Source organism: Loxodonta africana, chromosome 9 (genome assembly GCF_030014295.1).
Source record: "Loxodonta africana isolate mLoxAfr1 chromosome 9, mLoxAfr1.hap2, whole genome shotgun sequence".
NCBI lineage: Eukaryota > Metazoa > Chordata > Mammalia > Proboscidea > Elephantidae > Loxodonta > Loxodonta africana.
Genome location: NC_087350.1, coordinates 50389588 through 50410926, shown reverse-complemented (window position 1 = coordinate 50410926; position 21339 = coordinate 50389588). Strand labels below are relative to the sequence as shown.

At 38.2% G+C, this 21339-nt stretch overlaps 1 protein-coding gene across 3 annotated transcripts in view; it reads right to left on the bottom strand.

Moving 5' to 3' along the window:
• The window catches only part of SCAI (suppressor of cancer cell invasion), a 187550-nt gene that overhangs the window by 109407 nt on the left and 56804 nt on the right, over window positions 1-21339 (bottom strand). For all 3 annotated transcript variants that reach the window (XR_010323020.1, XM_064291433.1, XM_064291434.1), the window contains one exon: window positions 2487-2618. Coding sequence is in view for 2 of the 3 variants with exons in the window: in XM_064291433.1 (XP_064147503.1) it covers window positions 2487-2618 (132 nt within the window). In the remaining variant the exon portion in view is untranslated. The remainder of the gene's footprint in view (window positions 1-2486; window positions 2619-21339) is intronic.

The following is a 21339-nucleotide window of genomic DNA, read 5'->3' as shown; positions in this document are numbered from 1 at the left end:
CGCGTTCGGTTGGATCACCTTTCTTGGGAGTAGGCATAAATATGGGTCTTTTCCAGTGAGTTGGCCAGGAAGCCATCTTCCATATTTCTTGGCGTAGATGAGTGAGCACCTCCAGTGCTGCATCCATTTGTTGAAACATCTCAATTGATATTCTGTCAATTCCTGCAACCTTGTTTGTCACCAATGCCTTCAGAGCAGTTTGGACTTCCTCCTTCAGTACCATCGGTTCCTGTTCATACGCTACCTCTTAAAATGGACTAATTCTTTTTGGTATAATGACTCTGTGTATTCCATCTTCTTTTGATGCTTCCTGCGTCATTTAATATTTTCCCCATAGAATCCTTACTATTGCAACTCAAGGCTTGGAATTTTTTCTTCAGTTCTTTCAGCTTGAGAAACTCCGAGCGTGTTCTTCCCTTTCGGTTTTCTACCTCCAGCTCTTTGCACATGTCATCATAATACTTTACTCTGTCTTCTCGAGCTGCCCTTTGAATCTTCTGTTCAGTTTTTTTACTTCATCATTTCCTCCTTTTGCTTTAGCTGCTGGACGTTTGTGACCAAGTTTCAGAGTCTCCTTTGACATCCATCTTGGTCTTTTCTTTCTTTCCTGCTTTTCAGTGACCTCTTGCTTTCTTCATGGATGATGTCCTTGATATCATTCCACAACTCGTCTGGTCTTCGGTCTCTAGTGTTCAATGCATCAAATCTATTCTTCGGATGGTCTCTAAATTCAGGTGGGCACACTCAAGGTCATATTTTGGCTCTTGTGGACTTGCTTTGATTTTCTTCAGTTTCAGCTTGAACTTGCATATGAGCAATTGATGGTCTGTTCCACAGTTGGCCCCTGGCCTTGTTCTGACTGATGATATTGAGCTTTGCCATCGTCTCTTTCCACAGATATAGTCAGTTTGATTCCTGTGTGTTCCATCTGGCAAGGTCCATGTGTGCAGTCGCCATTTATATTGGTGAAGGAAGGTATTTGCAATGAAGATGTCATTGGTCTTGCAAAACTCTATCCTTTGATCTCCGGCATTGTTTCTATCACCAATGCCATATTTTCCAACTACCGATCCTTCTTCGTTTCCAACTTTCGCATTCCAATCCCCAGTAATTATCAATGTAACCCGATTCCATGTTCGATCAATTTCAGACTGGGGCATCTGATAAAAATCTTCAATTTTTTCATCTTTGGCGTTAGAGTGGGTGGTGCATAAATTTGAATAATAGTCGTATTAACTGGTCTTCTTTGCCGGAGTATGGATATTATCCTATCACTGACGGTGTTGTACTTCAGGATAGATCTTGAAATGTTCTTTTTGATGATGAATGCAACACCATTCCTCTTCAAGTTGTCATTCCCAGCATAGTAGACTATATGATTGTCTGATTCAAAATGGTCAAGACCAGTCCATTTCAGCTCACTAATGCCTAGGATATCAATGTTTACGTGTTCCATTACATTTTTGACAATTTCCAACTTTCCTATATCCATACCTTGTATATTCCAGGTTCCGAGTATTAATGGATGTTTGCAGCTGTTTCTTCTCATTTTGAGTCATGCCACATCAGCAGACGAAGGTCCTGAGAGCTTTACTCCATCCGTATCATTAAGGTCAACTCTACTTTGAGGAGGCAGCTTTTCCCCAGTCATCTTTTGAGTGCCTTCCAACCTGGTGGGCTCATCTTCCAGCATATATCAGACAATGTTCTGCTGCTATTCATACGGTTTTCACTGGCTAATGCTTTTAAGAAATAGACTGCTGGGTCCTTCTTCCTAGTCTGTCTTAGTCTGGAAGCTCAGCTGAAACGTGTCCTCCATGGGTGACCCTGCTGGTATCTGAATACTGGTGGCATAGCTTCCAGCATCACAGCAACACACAAGCCCCCACAGTACAACAAACTGACAGACACGCAGGGGAATAGAGCAAACAGCTCCCACTAAAACAAAGTTAATATGGAATACAGATAATAAACTTCATACAGAATTTTTCATAAACCAAGATTATACAATACATACTAATTTTATAATTTTTTCATTTAATTATATGTCTTATTTAACTTTTCATTTACCTCCCTACCAAAATCTTTTTAATAGCTCTATATTATCCTATGTATACAAACCCATTACTGATGAGTCTATTCCGACTCATACAGACACTACAGGACAGGGCAGAACCTCCTCATAGGGCTTCCAAGGCTGACACATCAAAATTTATTTACAGATGCCCTACTGGGTGAAACAATACAAGTAATCTTCCTTTGTTATTGTTTTTTCATTTAAGAATGAAGAATAGTGTCCAAAAAAATCATGACCATCTACCATAGATTAGATAGACAGATTAGATCGATTCAGATAGATTAGACAGATACATAGACAGACAGACAGCATTCTATCCCGAACTTTAAAAAAAAACTTACCTGATATCAACTAGGAAAAAAAAAAAAAAGAACTAGAGAAAAGTTTAAAATACCCAGAGTTCACTAACCTTAACCCATTGAACAGCTGTTTAGATTTATCCAGGAGGTAACAAAAATCTGTAACCGTCTTCCTCTCTCCCTGTGGGATGTCATCTTCAGCACCTCCAGAGGACATGATTTCTTTAAGAGCAAATTCAGTCCTGTAAGAAAGCATGTTTACTTACCCACTAGGTGAAAATAAAAGAGAAACACAACTTAGGTATTCTCTGATAGCATTTTTTTCAAAATAGATACAGAATTTTTCTGATTACAATCAAATCAGTAAAATAACATAAGTGTAAGATTGTATGGGAGAATAGAGAATCTCATACGTAGGTGGGAATAAAACTTGATACAAACATGTTGGAAAGCAATTTTTATCATATGCTTTCATCTAATAAATATTTTTTGAACGCCTATTTTGTTCCAGGCACCACTCTGTGGTTAATCTAAAAATGTTGATCCCCTTTGATCTATTTGTTCATTTGATCCATTCTGGAAAGCCATCCTGAAAAATGATCCTACAAATGGAAAACACCTTATCCATAAAGACATTTATTTCATTATCATAATATTTAAAAACAACCTAAAGACACCAATGAGGGAAATGTCTAACTACATCACAGAATATTAACCACTGTGCTCAACCATATCACTAACTTACAATTACATTCAAGACAACAAAGCAATAATATGGAGACACTTAAAGGGATATTGTCTTAGTTATCTAGTGGTGCTATAACAGAAATACCACAAGTGGATGGCTTTAACAAACGGAAATTTATTCTCTCAGTTTCGGAGGCTAGAAGTCCGAATTCAGGGCACCAGCTTCTGGAGAAGGCTTTCTCTCTCTGTTGGCTCTAGGAGAATGTTGTTGTCATCAATCTTCCCCTGGTCTAGGATATTCTCAGTGCAGCGACTCCAGGTCCAAAGGACACACTCCACTCCTGGCGCTTCTTTCTTGGTAATATGAAGTCCTTCTCCTCTCGGCTCAATTCTCTCTTTCATATCTCAAAAGATATTATCTGACTCAAGGTTCAACCTAATCCTGACTCATTAAAGTAACTGCCTCTAATCTTGCCTCATTAACATCATAGAGGTTAGGATTTACAACACACAGAATAATCACATCAGAACACAAGATGGTGGACAAGCACACAACACTGGGAATCATGGCCTACCCAAGTTGATACACATTTCTGGGTGTTATGGATTGAACTGTGTCCCTCAAAAATGTGTGTCAACTTGGACAGGCCATGATTCCCAATACTGTGCAACTGTTCAGCATTTTGTCATCTAATATGATTTTCCTGTGTATTGTAAATCCTATCTCTATGAAGTTGATGAGACGGGATTATCAGCAGTTACGTTAAGAGGCAGGACTCAACCTGTAAGACTGGATTGTGTCTTCAGCCAGTCTCTTCTGAGTTATAAAAGGGAGAAGCGCACAGAGAGACATGGGGACCTCATACCACCAAGAAATAAGAGCCAGGAAAACAGCGCGTCCTTTGGACCTGAGGTCCCCGCGCTGAGAAATTCCTCAACCAGAGGAATATTGTTGACAAGGACCTTCCTCCTGAGCTGACAGAGAAAGAAAGTCTTCCTCTGTAGCTAACACCCTGAATTTGGACTTCTGGCCTACTAAAAAACTGTGAAAAAATAAATTTCTCTTTGTTAATGCCATCCACTTGTGGTATTTCTATCATAGCAGCACTAGATGACTGAGATACTGGGGGACACAATTTAATCCATGACAGATATAAAATCACACACGCACAAAAAGGAGCATATATTAAAACTTTACTTTATTAAATCCAACCTATTTCCAAATGCAACTGAATACACTCATTAGCCATCAAAAAAAAAAAAAAAGCAAGTTGCTGAACAGTATGTATAGTATGACCTATACTAAACAAAAAATTTATTTGTTAAGTCCCTGGGACAACACAGAGAAATCATGACCTAGTACAGGGGTGAAAAAGTAAGTAGACTAGTCAAGGGCCAGACACCAGCCGTGGGAGTCATGGTGTGGTAGTTATTTTGGTGAATATTTTTCTCTCCAACATTGTGTTGAACAAGCGATTCTGGCTGCAGGACAGGAAAACTGTCAGTAAGCCTGGGGCTGTCAAGGGCTGTAGAGTATCGTAAGGGTGGCACTGGGGCCAGCTGATGAGGAGTAGTTTACAAGATCCATAGATGGGACTGGGTGGTCGTTATATATTCATATGTCCCCTCTTTTCACCACTTCTTTCTACACCCGATGGACTAGGTGATTTTAATGGAGGGAAACAAACTTTGGAAAGAACTACACCCAAGAAGGTGTTTCACACTGTAATAGAAAGACTCTTGGCCCTGGCTATGTTTCTTCTCCTCCTCCCCTCAAATCCTCAACCCCATTCTCTAAACCTAGAATTAAACTCATCAAAGAAAACTGTAAAACTAAAGGGTATAGAAAAGATGTATCTTCCATATCTGTAAAAGATATAAAGAGCTATAATTAAAAAATAAAAAGATAAATTAAAGAAGACAAATAAAACTAAGAATATGCCACGTATATTGACTGGAAGCCTCAAAATTATAAAGACATCAATTCTCCATAAATTGGTCTACAGATTCAATGCAATGTCAATCAAAATCTCAACAGATTTATTTGTGAAACTAGACAAATTAATTCTATACCATATATGGAAATGCAAAGACCCAACAATAGCCAAGATAATCTTAAAGAAGAACAAGGCATGAAGACTTATTTCACTAATTTATCAAGACTTTTGTAAAGCTCCAGGAATGAAGACTGTCGTGTTTGGTGGAAGGATAGAAAAAAAAGCAAAGAAACACATACAGAATTCAGAAACAGACTCACGTACATGGACATTTGATTTATTACAAAGGTGGCACAAAAGCAATGAGAAAAGATGGCTTTCTCAAAAAAAAAAAAAATGCTAAGCCAACTGGATATCTAAATTGGAAAATAATAATAATCTTGATCCCTACATCACGCCATACACAAAAATCAATTCCAGGTGAACTGTACATACCAATGTAAAAGGTAAAAAAAAAAAAAGTTCAGAGATGAAAGGCTACTTTTGTGAACTTAGGGTAAAGTTAGATTTCTTAAAAAGGATACATCATGAGGATCATATTATCATTACACAGGTCACATCATCATGAAGAAAAAATCAGACCACTGTAAATATAAGAATTCTGTTCACTGAAAGACACAAGAAAGTGAAAAGGCAAGCCACGGAGTGAAGAAAGGTATTTGCAATATATACCCAACAAAGGACTTGATACCAAAATAAGACCTACAAATCATTAAGGAAAAGAAAAAGACAATTCAATCTCAAAATGGCCAAAAGGCACTTCACAAAGGAGAGAGCCAAATGGCCAATAAATACATGAAAAGGTGTTCAATTTCATTAGTCATCAGAGAAATGAAAATTAAAACCAAAATGAAATACTACTACACATGTACCAAAATGTCTCAAATACTAAAAAAAAAAAAAATTGACAATCTCAAGTGCTGACAAAAATGTAAAGCAACAGGAACTACTTTAGGAAACTACTTAGCAGCATCCACTAAAGTGTATACTTTAACTCATTTAGGTACATAGCAACAGATATGCAACCTATGTAAGAATGCTCATAGAAGCACAATTTGTAATGGCCCAAATCTAGAAGCAATCAAACATCCGTTAATAATGAAACAGATAAACAGGTGGAACACTATAGTTCCACCCAGAGGTGCCTCAAAAGAAAGGCCTGGTGATGACCTCCTTTTGAAAAATTAGCCATTGTAAAACTTATAAAGCACAGTTCTACCCTGACACACACTGAGTGGCCATAAGTTAGAATCAGTTTAACTGTTTTAACTGGCTATATAATAACTATGCAGGGGAAAAAAATACACACACACACGGAAATCTACAAACAAGGTCAATTTAATATTTGTGGGAAGCACGGGGTAAAAATACCACATAAATAAGAATAAAAGTAGAGACAAAAAAGGATATATATGATAGAGTTCTAACAAATTACAAAATGGGCAAACAAGAAAATAGAGCCATGGGGACAAGTGATCAAAGAATTGCCGTGCTAAATACAGAGAATTTGGCAAATTACTGACCTGCCGTGTTGATAATTTCTTTTTATAGGAAGTCTTTTGACAAAGCAACAAGGGAAACTGCTACTCTGGATTTAATTCTGAGTAAGTGGTTTGGTAACATAAAAGCCTAAAAGGAAACTTGAGGGAAAATGATGTAAGTCGGTATTTCCTCATACCAGGGAACACTATGCAGAGTATAACAGCAATGAAAAGAACCCTGGACAAGAACAGAAAGAAGCCCAGGTATTCCTGGTTCTTAACACTTATTAGTTATGTGATCTTAAAAAAAAACTTTAGCAAACGCTCTGTGTCCTTGGTTTTGAATCCACAAAACAAGCAATTTACACCTGTGCTGCTTACCTCAGGTAACTGTTGTGAAGATAAAATAAGATTATTAGAAGTGAAAGACTGAAAACACTACATAATGTAAATATCATCATTATTACTTTGTAGTTTGGTAATGTTTCAAAAAGATAGGGAACAAGCCTGTGATAGGACTCAAGAAGAAAAAACCCCAAAATCCATTGCTGTACCGAGCCAATTCCGACTCACAGCAGCCTTACAGGACAGAGTAGAACTGCCCATAGGGTTTCCAAGGCTATAGCCTTTACGGAAGCAGACTGCCACATCTTTCTCCTGCAGAGCGGTTGGTGGGTTTGAAACACCAAACTTTTAGGCTAGCAGCCAAGCGCTTACCCACTGCGCCACGAGGGCTCCTTTCAAGAAGGAAAGAAGCGGAGAAAAGAACACAGAAAACTAAATCAAAATACAAGGAAAAAAACTTATTCTGATAAAGAAGAGAAAGCATTTATAGAAATCACATACTAGTAAAGAAATCGTCTTATAAACTCAGATTTTTAAAAGGACATGCAAAGAGATGGAATGGTCATATAATTAAGAATGAACAAAAAAGAGTATCACACATATGTTTTCTCAGCTGTAACAATGGAATATTAATAGTAGCTACCTCAAGGGCTGTTGGACAATAAAATTAATGGATATGAAATTGGCTTTCAAGTTATAATGTACTCTAAAACTGTTAGTTATAAAATTGTTATAAATGCCTTGAAAAACAGAGGATAAATTTAAAAATACCAAGTACAAAAAAACGTTAAACGTATGTGTGTTCGTGGGGAATGATGATGATGGTTTTGCCACATCCAGAGCAAAAGCAACAAGGAAGCTACTGCTTGGTGCAGATGGTATTCATATAATATGAACAAATGTCAGAGCTCAAAAAGCTGGTCCTTACCAGAGTGTAAAGCATCTTCATATATCAAGAATAGCATAAAATTATCATGAAATATACACAAATTAGACGCCAGGAACAATTTTCTGTCTTATTCCAACATATTCTTGATGTTAAATTACATGCTGGAATAATTATTTTAAGAAAAATGCATAGGTACTAAACGTCTCATTGATCAATGCATAAGGAAACTGAATAACACCAAGAAGGCAAAGAGAGTTTAAGAAAAGGACGCCAAAGGAAGAAAGGCATGGAGCAGCAGTGATACACACAGAATGCCATGTGTATATTACTGTCCAGGAGACTATAAAGAATTCATTTTGCTACCACATGTGGAGAAAGAAGTGTATTTATCTAATACACATGCTGTTGTTTTTGCTTGGTGCTGCTGAGTTGACTTTAGGCTCATAGCGACCCATATGACAGAGCAGAGCTATCCCACCGAATTTTCTTGGCTGTAATCTTTATGGAAGGAGATCCTCAGGGTCACTGGGTGGGTCTGAACTACCAACCTTTCAGTAAGCAGTCTAGTATCACCAGTGCTCCTAAGACACATAGACATGCAAATCAAAAATACAAATTCAACTATGACACAACCTAAATGCAAAGCACTGCAGTGAAGGAAAGGTAACAAATGAGTGCTAGTTAATCAGAGTAGGTGAGGATTCCACTAGCCACATTCTGCATTTCCTCTAGTTCAATCACACCACAGAAACCCTGGTGGTATAGTGGTTAAGAACTACGACTACTAACCAAAAGGTTAGCAATTCAAATCGCCCAGGCACTCCTTGGAAATTCTATGGCGCAGTTCTACTCTATCCCATAGGGTCATTATGAGTTGGAATCAACTCGACAACAGTGGGTAGAATCATACCACAGTGCACTGATACTGAGGAAACTGAGCTGTGACCAGCTTCAGGTCTTTGGGGGAAAGGAACAAATGATCTTCCATACTTAGGGAATACATGTGTGCCTGTATCTGCTTCAGTGCCAGTTTCAGAAAGGAAAACTAAAAGGGAAGGCACGAGACAGAGGATACTAAAAAAGAGATTCTTATTACTGTGGAAACATGTGGTTATCTTTTTTTTCTCTTGCCCAACTAACTTTACTAAGGATTTCTCGTTTTGATATATAAAAATATCAAACAAGCAAAGGAAGAAAACAGTATTTATTACACGTTAATCATAGAGGGTCAGAGAAAAAGAGGAAGACCCTCAATAAGATGGATTGACACACTGGCTGCAACAATGGGCTCAAACATAACAGCAAATGTGAGTATGGCACAGGACCGGACAGTGATTTGCTCTGTTGTACATAGGGTCACTATGACGGCAACTAAATAAAATAACAACATGCTAATTGGGAGCAAAGAGGAACAGAACAGAAAAACAATGGAAAAACGCAGAAAACAGTTTTTGAAAATTTACTCCTGAATATTTTTATGAACATAATATGTATAAATATTTTAAGAATTATAAATCAAGTAAAGATTGTATGACGTAACCACTTTGAAAAAAAATTTTTTCTCTGTGATAAGTAAAATGGGCTTGTATTTCAGAGATTGCAAGTTTCTATGCTTACAAATGTTCTCAATTTCCTTGAGTGTTGTAAAATGCACTCTCATTCTCTCTTTTTGTCAGGACAAAGAGTTACTACTTTTTTCAGTAGCAAAGAATAGACAGAACACCACATGAATTACAGGCTTGGAAGTCATGCTGGCCCCCTTGTTCAAACCAAAGGCATATTACAATGTGATCCACCATAATCTAAGAGTAAACCCAATAAAATCCAGACTCTATAACCAAGAGGAGAAACTGAGGTCCAGTTAGTTAGTTGGTTAATCACCTGAAAAGAATGAATATAAGCAAGATGCAAATAAGGGCAATTTACGAACCTAAGGCGGGGGCGGGGGGGTGTCAACACCAAAATACACAAAATGAAAGAAATCATCAAAAATACGAACCCTGGAGAATGATGTAAGGAAATGTAATCTGAATCAGCTTCTGCCAGCAATCCCTAAAAATTGTCACTCTTCTCTGGTGGAGAATCCACAGAGGCAGCAGTCAAAAATAATTCAATTCAATTTAAGTTGCCATTTATTCACAACAAAAACTCAAGAAGGAACAAAAAATGCAGTATGTAAAGAAGTGTTAGACGCAGTTTTTTAATTCTTATTTACGTACAAAGATGATAGCAGTAGCAGTCAATGGTCTATGTATATAAGCATGCTAAAAAAAAAAAAGCTAAGAAAAAAGGCCTGGCGACCTACTTGTGAAAATCAGTCAATGAATTGTAACATTTTGATCCACAACTGATCATGGGGATGCTGCAGGATAGGGCAGCATTTCGTTCTGCTGTGCATGGGGTCACCATGAGTCAGGGGCCAACTTGGTGACAGCTAACAACGACAAATAAAGTTAACCATGAAAATCAAAAGAAACATCTCAGAATTCTCTGAGAGAAAGCAGTTAGTCATGAAAATGTTAGGTTATACACCTGATTTGTACTATCAAAATAAATAATGATAAACCATTAGGAGATATTTATCATCTACACTGTGACAGTTTTGCTTTCCTAACTTGCATGTTTTCACTGAAATAAACTGGAAGCATGATAGGTAACCACGTTCCATCTGTCAGTTTGTCATGCTATGGTGGCGTGGGTATTGTTATGGATGCTGGAACCTATATCACTGGTATTTCAAATACCAGCAAGGCCACCCATTGTGGACAGATTTCAGCAGAGCTTCAGATGAAGACAGGCTGGGAAGAAGGACCTGACAGTCTGCTTCTGAAGAAACCGGACAGTGAAAATGTTATGAATGGCAACGGAACACCATCTGATATAGTGCCAGAAGCTGAGCCCCTCAAGTTGGAAGGCACTCAAAGTACAACTGGGGAAGAGCTGCCTCCTCAAAGTAGAATCGACCTTAATGACATGGATGGAGTAAAGCTTATAGGGCCTTCATTTGCTGATGTGGCACAACTCAAAATGAGAAGAATTAAGGATTCATTAATAACCAGAACGTAGAATGTACAAAGAATGAATCTAGGAAAATTGGAAGTTGTGAAAAATGAAATGGAACACATAAAGATCAATATCCTAGGCATCAGTGAGCTGAAATGGACTGGTACTGGCCATTTAAAATCAGACAGTATTAGGGACTACTCTGCTGGGAATGGCAGATTGAAGACAAATGGCATCACATTCATTGTCAAAAAGAATATTGCGAGATCTATCCTGATATACAACACTGCTGATGATAGGATAATACCCATACACCTACAAGAAAGACCAGTTAATGTGACTACTATTCAAATTTACGTACCAACTACCAAGGTCAAAGATGAAGAAATTGAAGATTTTTACCAACTTGCAGTCTGAAATCGATCAAACATGCAATCAAGATGCATTGATAATTACCGGCGATTGGAACGTGAAAGCTGGAAACAAAGAAGAAGGATATGTCATTGGAAAATACGGTCTTGATGACAGAAATGACCCTGGAGAGCTCATGATAGAATTTTGCATGACCAATGACTTCTTCATTGCAAATACCTTTTTTCAACAACACAAACAGTGACTATAAGCATGAATTTTGCTGGATAGAATACACAGGAATCAAAACGACTACATCTGTGGAAAGAGATGATGGAGAAGCTCAATATCATCAGTCAGAACAAGGCCAGGGGCCAAATGCAGAATAGGCCATCAATTACTCATATGAAGTTCAAGTTGAAGCTGAAGAAAATTAAAACAAATTGACAAGAGAAAAAGCACGACCGTGAGTATATCCCACCTTAATTTACAGACCATCTCAAGAATAGATTTGACACAATGAACACCAATGACCGAAGACCAGATGAGTTGTGGCATGAGAGCAAGGACATCATACATAAAGAAAGCAAAGTGTCATGAAAAAGACAGAAATGAAAAAAAAAAGGGGGGGGGGACCAAAATGGATGTCAGAAGGGAATCTGAAATTACCTCCTGCACTCAGAGTGGCTAAAGCAAAAGGAAAAAGTGATAAAGTAAAAGAGCTGAATAGAAGATTTCAAAGGGTGGCTTGAGAAGACAAAGTATTATAACGAAATGTGCAAACACCTAAAGTTAAAAAGCCAAAAGGGAAGAACACACTTGGCATTTCTAAAGCTAAAAGAACTGAAGAGAAAATTCAAGCCTCGAGTTGCAACGAAGGATTCTATGGGGAAAAACTGAATGTAGTGATTCTCTGGCCAGTGGCATCGGTGCCAGGGCACTCTCCATAGGCTGCAACTGGCTCTCATGACCTGGTCTCAACCACATTCCAGGATGGGGGGCGGGGGGTGCTGCCCAGAGTCCAGTTGGGTAGCAGATCAGGGGACCACTGCTGGTAAGTAGTTCTGTCCCTAGTTTCTGGCTCCCTCCCTGCATTCTGGTCACGTAGAGCTCTGGAGCTCTTGCCTGCCTTCCTACACTTTCCCTCCTTAGATCTAGTTCATATTCTGCTTACCTTGTTTCACTCCAGGTTTGTCTACACAGTTTCTCTGTCTCCTATTGGGAATTCTGTGATGTTGCCTTCCTGTGCACCTCACCCAGGAACACTGCTCACTTTACTTCAAGATGGCCACGCTGTGCCAGGCAGGTTGGCAGGGTGCCTACGATCTGTAAATCTCCTCATTGGCTGTTTTTATTCAGTTTTTCTTTCCATTCAGTGTTTGATCTAATTCTTCATTCTTCCATTTGCTGCTCAAGTTTCCAAGACTGTCATCTGTATGTTTCACTTGGTTTCTTGGGTCTTTGCTAAAGGGAACGGCATGGTATATATGACTAGGCCATCACCTTGGGCACAGTTCTACTAAATAACTTTTTAATGGCCTTTGGTTAACAGACCTACCTGTCAAGGAAGGATTCTAATTACTAGATATTTGACTTTGGACATGTTACTTAACTTTCTAAGCTTTGATTTCTTCAACTCTAAAATGGGAATACTCTTTGTCCGTCAAATAACATGTGCAGATTCAATTAGATGGCATTCATAAATCTACAGTACATAAAATGCAGTCAATAAAAGGCAGTTAATGTTTAAAAGGGTAATTCGTACTACCAATCACAATACAAACAGTCCAGTGTTAGTTTATTGATTCAACAAATACTGATTAAGAGCTTTGTATGTGCCAGGTACTTTTCTAGATGCTAGAATGAGAGAAACAGGCAAAATCTCTGCTTTCAAGTACAGTTTCTAGTGGAAAAACAAAATAAATCTAATATTCTAAGTGGTAAGAAGTACTATGAAGAAAATAAAGCAGGAGAGGGCGAGAAAGTGACTAAGGGTAATATTTTAGTTAGAATAGATAAGGTGACATCTGAGGAGGTAACATTTAAAGTGAAGAGCTGGATGAAATGAAGGAGTGAGCCAAGTATATATTAAGGAAAGGTAGGTTCTAGGCACAAAGAATGAGGTCAAAGGCACTGAGGCACTTGGTGTACTGAGGAACAAGAGGTTCTGTCAGTAAATACAACACTTAAAAAAAAAAAAACCCAACTCATCATAAACAAACAAATATGAGCAGAATTTATGACTAGTGCTTTTTCTGCACTATATAAAAAGGGGGAGTAGAAACTAAAATCCAGATACTCATTCCCCAAGCCCAGCATCCTGGTGTGGAGCTGAACTTCCCTCTAAGTAAGTACGCCTTTTTCTAACTGACCCATCCTAGGTGACCATGGCCTACGTATAGGGACTGCTTTTTCTACTGTGTACAAAGGTACCATATAGGCCACCTGCAGCTCTTACAGATTTTCTTTCAGTAGAATTTATTTTATCTACAGTCATCAAAGTGGTGATAATAGAGCTATCAACTGAGAAATGGAAATAGCCTAATTACATTGAACTAGGTTCTATCTATAATGGCATTCATTAAGACGGGATTATAACATGAAGTAATCACAACTTTCATTGTTTTTAATTCTGCTGTTAATAAAATGAAAAAAAAAATCTAATACACTAAAATAAGGCCAGGTGATATATACTGGATTTGGATTCTGATGATTCAAGTCCAAGTCCCAACTGTGCCATTTACTTTCCCAAAGTCACACAGGTTAGAGTTTAGCCTGACTTCAGTCTCTTCATTTGTAAAATGAAGATAAGGAACAGTGTTCCATTTTACCATGCTATTGTGATCAATTCTTTTCAAATATAACCATTTTTTTCTTATTAAGATATCAAATAAAAACGAAAAGCAAACGTTAATTCTTTTGTAATAAAAGACAATGTTTTTATTAAGGAAAAATGTTTTGTGAATATGAACAGACTTTAAACTAAAAAGGTTAAAAAAAAAATAAGGCTTCCATATTAAAAAACAATTCTTTCAGGGGGCGGAGCCAAGATGGCGGACTAGGCAGACGTTACCTCGGATCCCTCTTACAACAAAGACACGGAAAAACAAGTGAATCGATCACATACATAACAATCTACGAACCCTGAACAACAAACACGGATTTAGAGACGGAGAACGAACTAATACGGGGAAGCAGCGATAGTTTCCAGAGCCTGGAGCCAGCGTACCAGTCAGGTACGGCACAAGCACAGAGACCTGCTCCACCCCCCTGAACTAACCCCGGGAGGGGGACCAGCCGGTTCCACGGGCGGCGTGGGACGCAGCCGGTAGGAGAAGTCCCCGGGAGGCAGTGACTGATCTTGGAGCAGAAAGAGCAGCATCCGAGCCGGGGAACCGTCCCGCAGGGATTTGGACTGCTCGCAGCGGATTTTCTGGAAAAACTAGTTTCCCAGTGATGGCTCGGAGACAACAATCCATATCAAACCACTTAAAGAAGCAGACCGTGACAGCTTCTCCAACCCCCCAAACAAAAGAATCAAAATCTTTCCCAAATGAAGATACAATTTTGGAATTATCAGATACAGAATATAAAAAACTAATTTACAGAATGCTTAATGATATCACAAATGAAATTAGGATATCTGCAGAAAAAAGCCAAGGAACACACTGATAAAACTGTTGAAGAACTCAAAAAGATTATTCAAGAACATACTGGAAAAATTAATAAGTTGCAAGAATCTATAGAGAGACAACATGTAGAAATCCAAAAGATTAACAATAAAATAACAGAATTAGACAACACACTAGGAAGTCAGAGGAGCAGACTCGAGCAATTAGAATGCAGACTGGGACATCTGGAGGACCAGGGAATCAACACCAACATAGCTGAAAAAAAATCAGATAAAAGAATTAAAAAAAATGAAGAAACCCTAAGAATTATGTGGGACTCTATCAAGAAGGATAACCTGCGGGTGATTGGAGTCCCAGAACAGGGAGGGGGGACAGAAAACACAGAGAAAATAGTTGAAGAACTTCTGACAGAAAACTTCCCTGACATCATGAAAGACGAAAGGATATCTATCCAAGATGCTCATCGAACCCCATTTAAGATTGATACAAAAAGAAAAACACCAAGACATATTATCATCAAACTCACCAAAACCAAAGATAAACAGAAAATTTTAAAAGCAGCCAGGGAGAAAAGAAAGGTTTCCTTCAAGGGAGAATCAATAAGAATATGTTCTGACTACTCAGCAGAAACCATGCAGGCAAGAAGGGAATGGGACGACATATACAGAACACTGAAGGAGAAAAACTGCCAACCAAGGATCATATATCCAGCAAAACTCTCTCTGAAATATGAAGGCGAAATTAAGATATTTACAGACAAACACAAGTTTAGAGAATTTGCAAAAACCAAACCAAAGCTACAAGAAATACTAAAGGATATTGTTTGGTCACAGAACCAATAATATCAGATATCAGCACAACACAAGGTCACAAAACAGAACGTCCTGATATCAACTCAAATAGGGAAATCACAAAAACAAACAAATTAAGATTAATTAAAAAAAAAAATACACATAACAGGGAATTATGGAAGTCAATAGGTAAAAGATCACAATAATCAAAAAGAGGGACTAAATACAGGAGGCATTGAACTGCCATATGGAGAGTGATACAAGGCGATATAGAACAATACAAGTTAGGTTTTTACTTAGAAAAATAGGGGTATATAATGAGGTAACCACAAAAAGGCATAACAACTCTATAACTCAAGACAAAAACCAAGAAAAACGTAACGACTCAACTAACATAAAGTCAAACACTATGAAAATGAGGATCTCACAATTTACTAAGAAAAACGTCTCAGCACAAAAAAGTGTGTGGAAAAATGAAATTGTCAACAACACACATAAAAAGGCATCAAAATGACAGCACTAAAAACTTATTTATCTATAATTACCCTGAATGTAAATGGACTAAATGCACCAATAAAGAGACAGAGAGTCACAGACTGGATAAAGAAACACGATCCATCTATATGCTGCCTACAAGAGACACACCTTAGACTTAGAGACACAAACAAACTAAAACTCAAAGGATGGAAAAAAGTATATCAAGCAAACAATAAGCAAAAAAGAAGAGGAGTAGCAATATTAATTTCTGACAAAATAGACTTTAGACTTAAATCCACCACAAAGGATAAAGAAGGACACTATATAATGATAAAAGGGACAATTGATCAGGAAGACATAACCATATTAAATATTTACGCACCCAATGACAGGGCTGCAAGATACATAAATCAAATTTTAACAGAACTGAAAAGCGAGATAGATACCTCCACAATTATAGTAGGAGACTTCAACACACCACTTTCGGAGAAGGACAGGACATCTAGTAAGAAGCTAAACAGAGACACGGAAGATCTAATTACAACAATCAACCAACTTGACCTCATTGACTTATACAGAACTCTCCACCCAACTGCTGCAAAATATACTTTTTTTTTCCAGCGCACATGGGACATTCTCTAGAATAGACCACATATTAGGTCATAAAACAAACCTTTGCAGAGTCCAAAACATCGAAATATTACAAAGCATCTTCTCAGACCACAAGGCAATAAAACTAGAGATCAATAACAGAAAAACGAGGGAAAAGAAATCAAATACTTGGAAAATGAACAATACCCTCCTGAAAAAAGACTGGGTTATAGAAGACATCAAGGAGGGAATAAGGAAATTCATAGAAAGCAACGAGAATGAAAATACTTCCTATCAAAACCTCTGGGACACAGCAAAAGCAGTGCTCAGAGGCCAATTTATATCAATAAATGCACACATACAAAAAGAAGAAAGAGCCAAAATCAGAGAACTGTCCCGACAACTTGAACAAATAGAAAGTGAGCAACAAAAGAATCCATCAGGCTCCAGAAGAAAACAAATAATAAAAATTAGAGCTGAACTAAATGAATTAGAGAACAGAAAAACAATCGAAAGAATTAACAAAGCTAAAAGCTGGTTCTTTGAAAAAATTAACAAAATTGATAAACCATTGGCTAGACTGACTAAAGAAATACAGGAAAGGAAACAAATAACCCGAATAAGAAATGAGAAGGACCACATCACAACAGAACCAAATGAAATTAAAAGAATCATTTCAGATTATTATGAAAAATTGTACTCTAACAAATTTGAAAACCTAGAAGAAATGGATGAATTCCTGGAAAAACACTACCTACCTAAACTAACACATTCAGAAGTAGAACAACTAAATAGACCCATAACAAAAAAAGAGATTGAAACGGTAATCAAAAAACTCCCAACAAAAATAGTCCTGGCCCGGACGGCTTCACTGCAGAGTTCTACCAAATTTTCAGAGAAGAGTTAACACCACTACTACTAAAGGTATTCCAAAGCATAGAAAATGACGGAATACTACCCAACTCATTCTATGAAGCCACCATCTCCCTGATACCAAAACCAGGTAAAGACATTACAAAAAAAGAAAATTATAGACCTATATCCCTGATGAACATTGATGCAAAAATCCTCAACAAAATTCTAGCCAATAGAATCCAACGACACATCAAAAAAATAATTCACCCTGATCAAGTGGTATTTATACCAGGTATGCAAGGCTGGTTTAATATCAGAAAAACCATTAATGTAATCCATCACATAAATAAAACAAAAGACAAAAACCACATGATCTTATCAATTGATGCAGAAAAGGCATTTGACAAAGTCCAACACCCATTCATGATAAAAACTCTTACCAAAATAGGAATTGAAGGAAAATTCCTCAACATAATAAAGGGCATCTATGCAAAGCCAACAGCCAATATCACTCTAAATGGAGAGAACCTGAAAGCATTTCCCTTGAGAACGGGAACCAGACAAGGATGCCCTTTATCACCACTCTTATTCAACATCGTGTTGGAAGTCTTAGCCAGGGCAATCAGGCTAGACAAAGAAATAAAAGGTATCCGGATTGGCAAGGAAGAAGTAAAGTTATCACTATTTGCAGATGACATGATTATATACACAGAAAACCCTAAGGAATCCTCCAGAAAACTACTGAAACTAATAGAAGAGTTTGGCAGAGTCTCAGGTTATAAAATAAACATACAAAAATCACTTGGATTCCTCTACATCAACAAAAAGAACACCGAAGAGGAAATAACCAAATCAATACCATTCACAGTAGCCCCCAAGAAGATAAGATACTTAGGAATAAATCTTACCAAGGATGTAAAAGACCTATACAAAGAAAACTACAAAGCTCTACTACAAGAAATTCAAAAGGACATACTTAAGTGGAAAAACATACCTTGCTCATGGATAGGAAGACTTAACATAGTAAAAATGTCTATTCTACCAAAAGCCATCTATACATTTAACGCACTTCCGATCCAAATTCCAATGTCATATTTTAAGGGGATAGAGAAACAAATCACCAATTTCATATGGAAGGGAAAGAACCCCCGGATAAGCAAAGCACTACTGAAAAAGAAGAAGAAAGTGGGAGGCCTCACCTTACCTGACTTCAGAACCTATTATACAGCCACAGTAGTCAAAACAGCCTGGTATTGGTACAACAACAGACACATAGACCAATGGAACAGAATTGAGAACCCAGACATAGATCCATCCACGTATGAGCAGCTGATATTTGACAAAGGACCAGTGTCAATTAACTGGGGAAAAGACAGCCTTTTTAACAAATGGTGCTGGCATAACTGGATATCCATTTGCAAAAAAATGAAACAGGACCCATACCTCACACCATGCACAAAAACTAACTCCAAGTGGATCAAAGACCTAAACATAAAGACTAAAACGATAAAGATCATGGAAGAAAAAATTGGGACAACCCTAGGAGCCCTAATACAAGGTATAAACAGAATACAAAACATTACCAAAAAGGATGAAGAGAAACCCGATAACTGGGAGCTCCTAAAAATCAAACACCTATGCTCATCTAAAGACTTCACCAAAAGAGTAAAAAGACCACCTACAGATTGGGAAAGAACTTTCAGCTATGACATCTCCGACCAGCGCCTGATCTCTAAAATCTACATGATTCTGTCAAAACTCAACCACAAAAAGACAAACAACCCAATCAAGAAGTGGGCAAAGGATATGAACACACATTTCTCTAAAGAAGATATTCAGGCAGCCAACAGATACATGAGAAAATGCTCTCGATCATTAGCCATTAGAGAAATGCAAATTAAAACTACGATGAGATTCCATCTCACACCAGCAAGGCTGGCATTAATCCAAAAAACACAAAATAATAAATGTTGGAGAGGCTGCGGAGAGATTGGAACTCTCATACACTGCTGGTGGGAATGTAAAATGGTACAACCACTTTGGAAATCTATCTGGCGTTATCTTAAACAGTTAGAAATAGAACTACCATACAACCCAGAAATCCCACTCCTAGGAATATACCCTAGAGATACAAGAGCCTGCATACAAACAGATATATGCACACCCATGTTTATTGCAGCTCTGTTTACAATAGCAAAAAGTTGGAAGCAACCAAGGTGTCCATCAACGGATGAATGGTTAAATAAATTGTGGTATATTCACACAATGGAATACTACGCATTGATAAAGAACAGTGACGAATCTCTGAAACATTTCATAACATGGAGGAACCTGGAAGGCATTATGCTGAGCGAAATTAGTCAGAGGCAAAAGGACAAATATTGTATAAGACCACTATTATAAGATCTTGAGAAACAGTAAACCTGAGAAGAACACATACTTTTGTGGTTACGAGGGGGGGAGGGAGGGAGGGTGGGAGAGGGTTTTTTTATTGATTAATCAGTAGATAAGAACTGCTTTAGGTGAAGGGAAAGACAACACTCAATACATGGAAGGTCAGCTCAAATGGACTGGACCAAAAGCAAAGAAGTTTCCGGGATAAAATGAATGCTTCAAAGGTCAGCGGAGCAAGCGCGGGGGTCTGGGGAGCATGGTTTGCGGGGACTTCTAAGTCAATTGGCAAAATAATTCTATTATGAAATCATTCTGCATCCCACTTTGAAATGTGGCGTCTGGGGTCTTAAATGCTAACAAGCAGCCATCTAAGATGCAGCAATTGGTCTCAACCCACCTGGAGCAAAGAAAAATGAAGAACACCAAGCCCACATGACAACTAAGAGCCCAAGAGACAGAAAGGGCCGCATGAACCAGAGACCTACATCATCCTGAGACCAGAAGAACTAGTTGGTGCCCGGCCACAATTGATGACTGCCCTGACAGGGAGCTCAGCACAGGACCCCTGAGGGAGCAGGAGATCAGTGGGATGCAGACCCCAAATTCTCATAAGAAGACCAAACTTAATGGTCTGACTGAGACTGGAGGAATCCCGGCGGCCATGCTCCCCAGAGCTTCAGTTGACACAGGACAGGAACCATCCCCGAAGACAACTCATCAGAAATGAAAGGGACTGGTCAGCGGGTGGGAGAGAGATGCTGATGAAGAGTGAGCTAATTATATCAGGTGGACACTTGAGATTGTGTTGGCAACTCTTGTCTGGAGGGGGGATGGGAGGATAGAGAGAGAGGGAAGCCGGCAAAATTGTCAAGAAAGGAGAGACTGAAAGGGCTGACTCAAGACGGGGAGAGTAAGTGGGAGTAGGGAGTGTGATGTATGTAAACTTATATGTGACAGACTGATTGGATTTGTAAACGTTCACTTGAAGCTTAATAAAAGTTATTATAAAAAAAAAAAAAAAAAAAACAATTCTTCGCTGCTGAAGAGTTCCATCTGTTCCTGCTGCTTATAACCCACCTAAGGGGTTACAATGAATCCTAATGATGATGTCATAAAAATAGACCAATACTGCTGATGAAGGATTTTTAACAAAGGACTAAGGTCAAATCGATTGGTGTCATCTTCTGGAGTGTGCTGATCAAGTCCTACTCTCTGTCAGAGCCCCTACTCTTGGCAAGCTTAAGGTCTGTTTTTGGTGCAACAATAAAGAACCCATTGCCTTCGAGTTAATTCCAATTCATGGCAATCCCATGTGTTACAGAGTAGAGCTGTTTCATAGGGTTTTCTTGGCTGTTATCTTTACGGATTAAGCACTTGGATGCTAACTGAAAGGACAGTGACTGGAACCCACCAGCCACTCTACAGGAGAAAGATGTGGCAGTCCGCTTCCGTAAAAATTGTTGTTGTTGT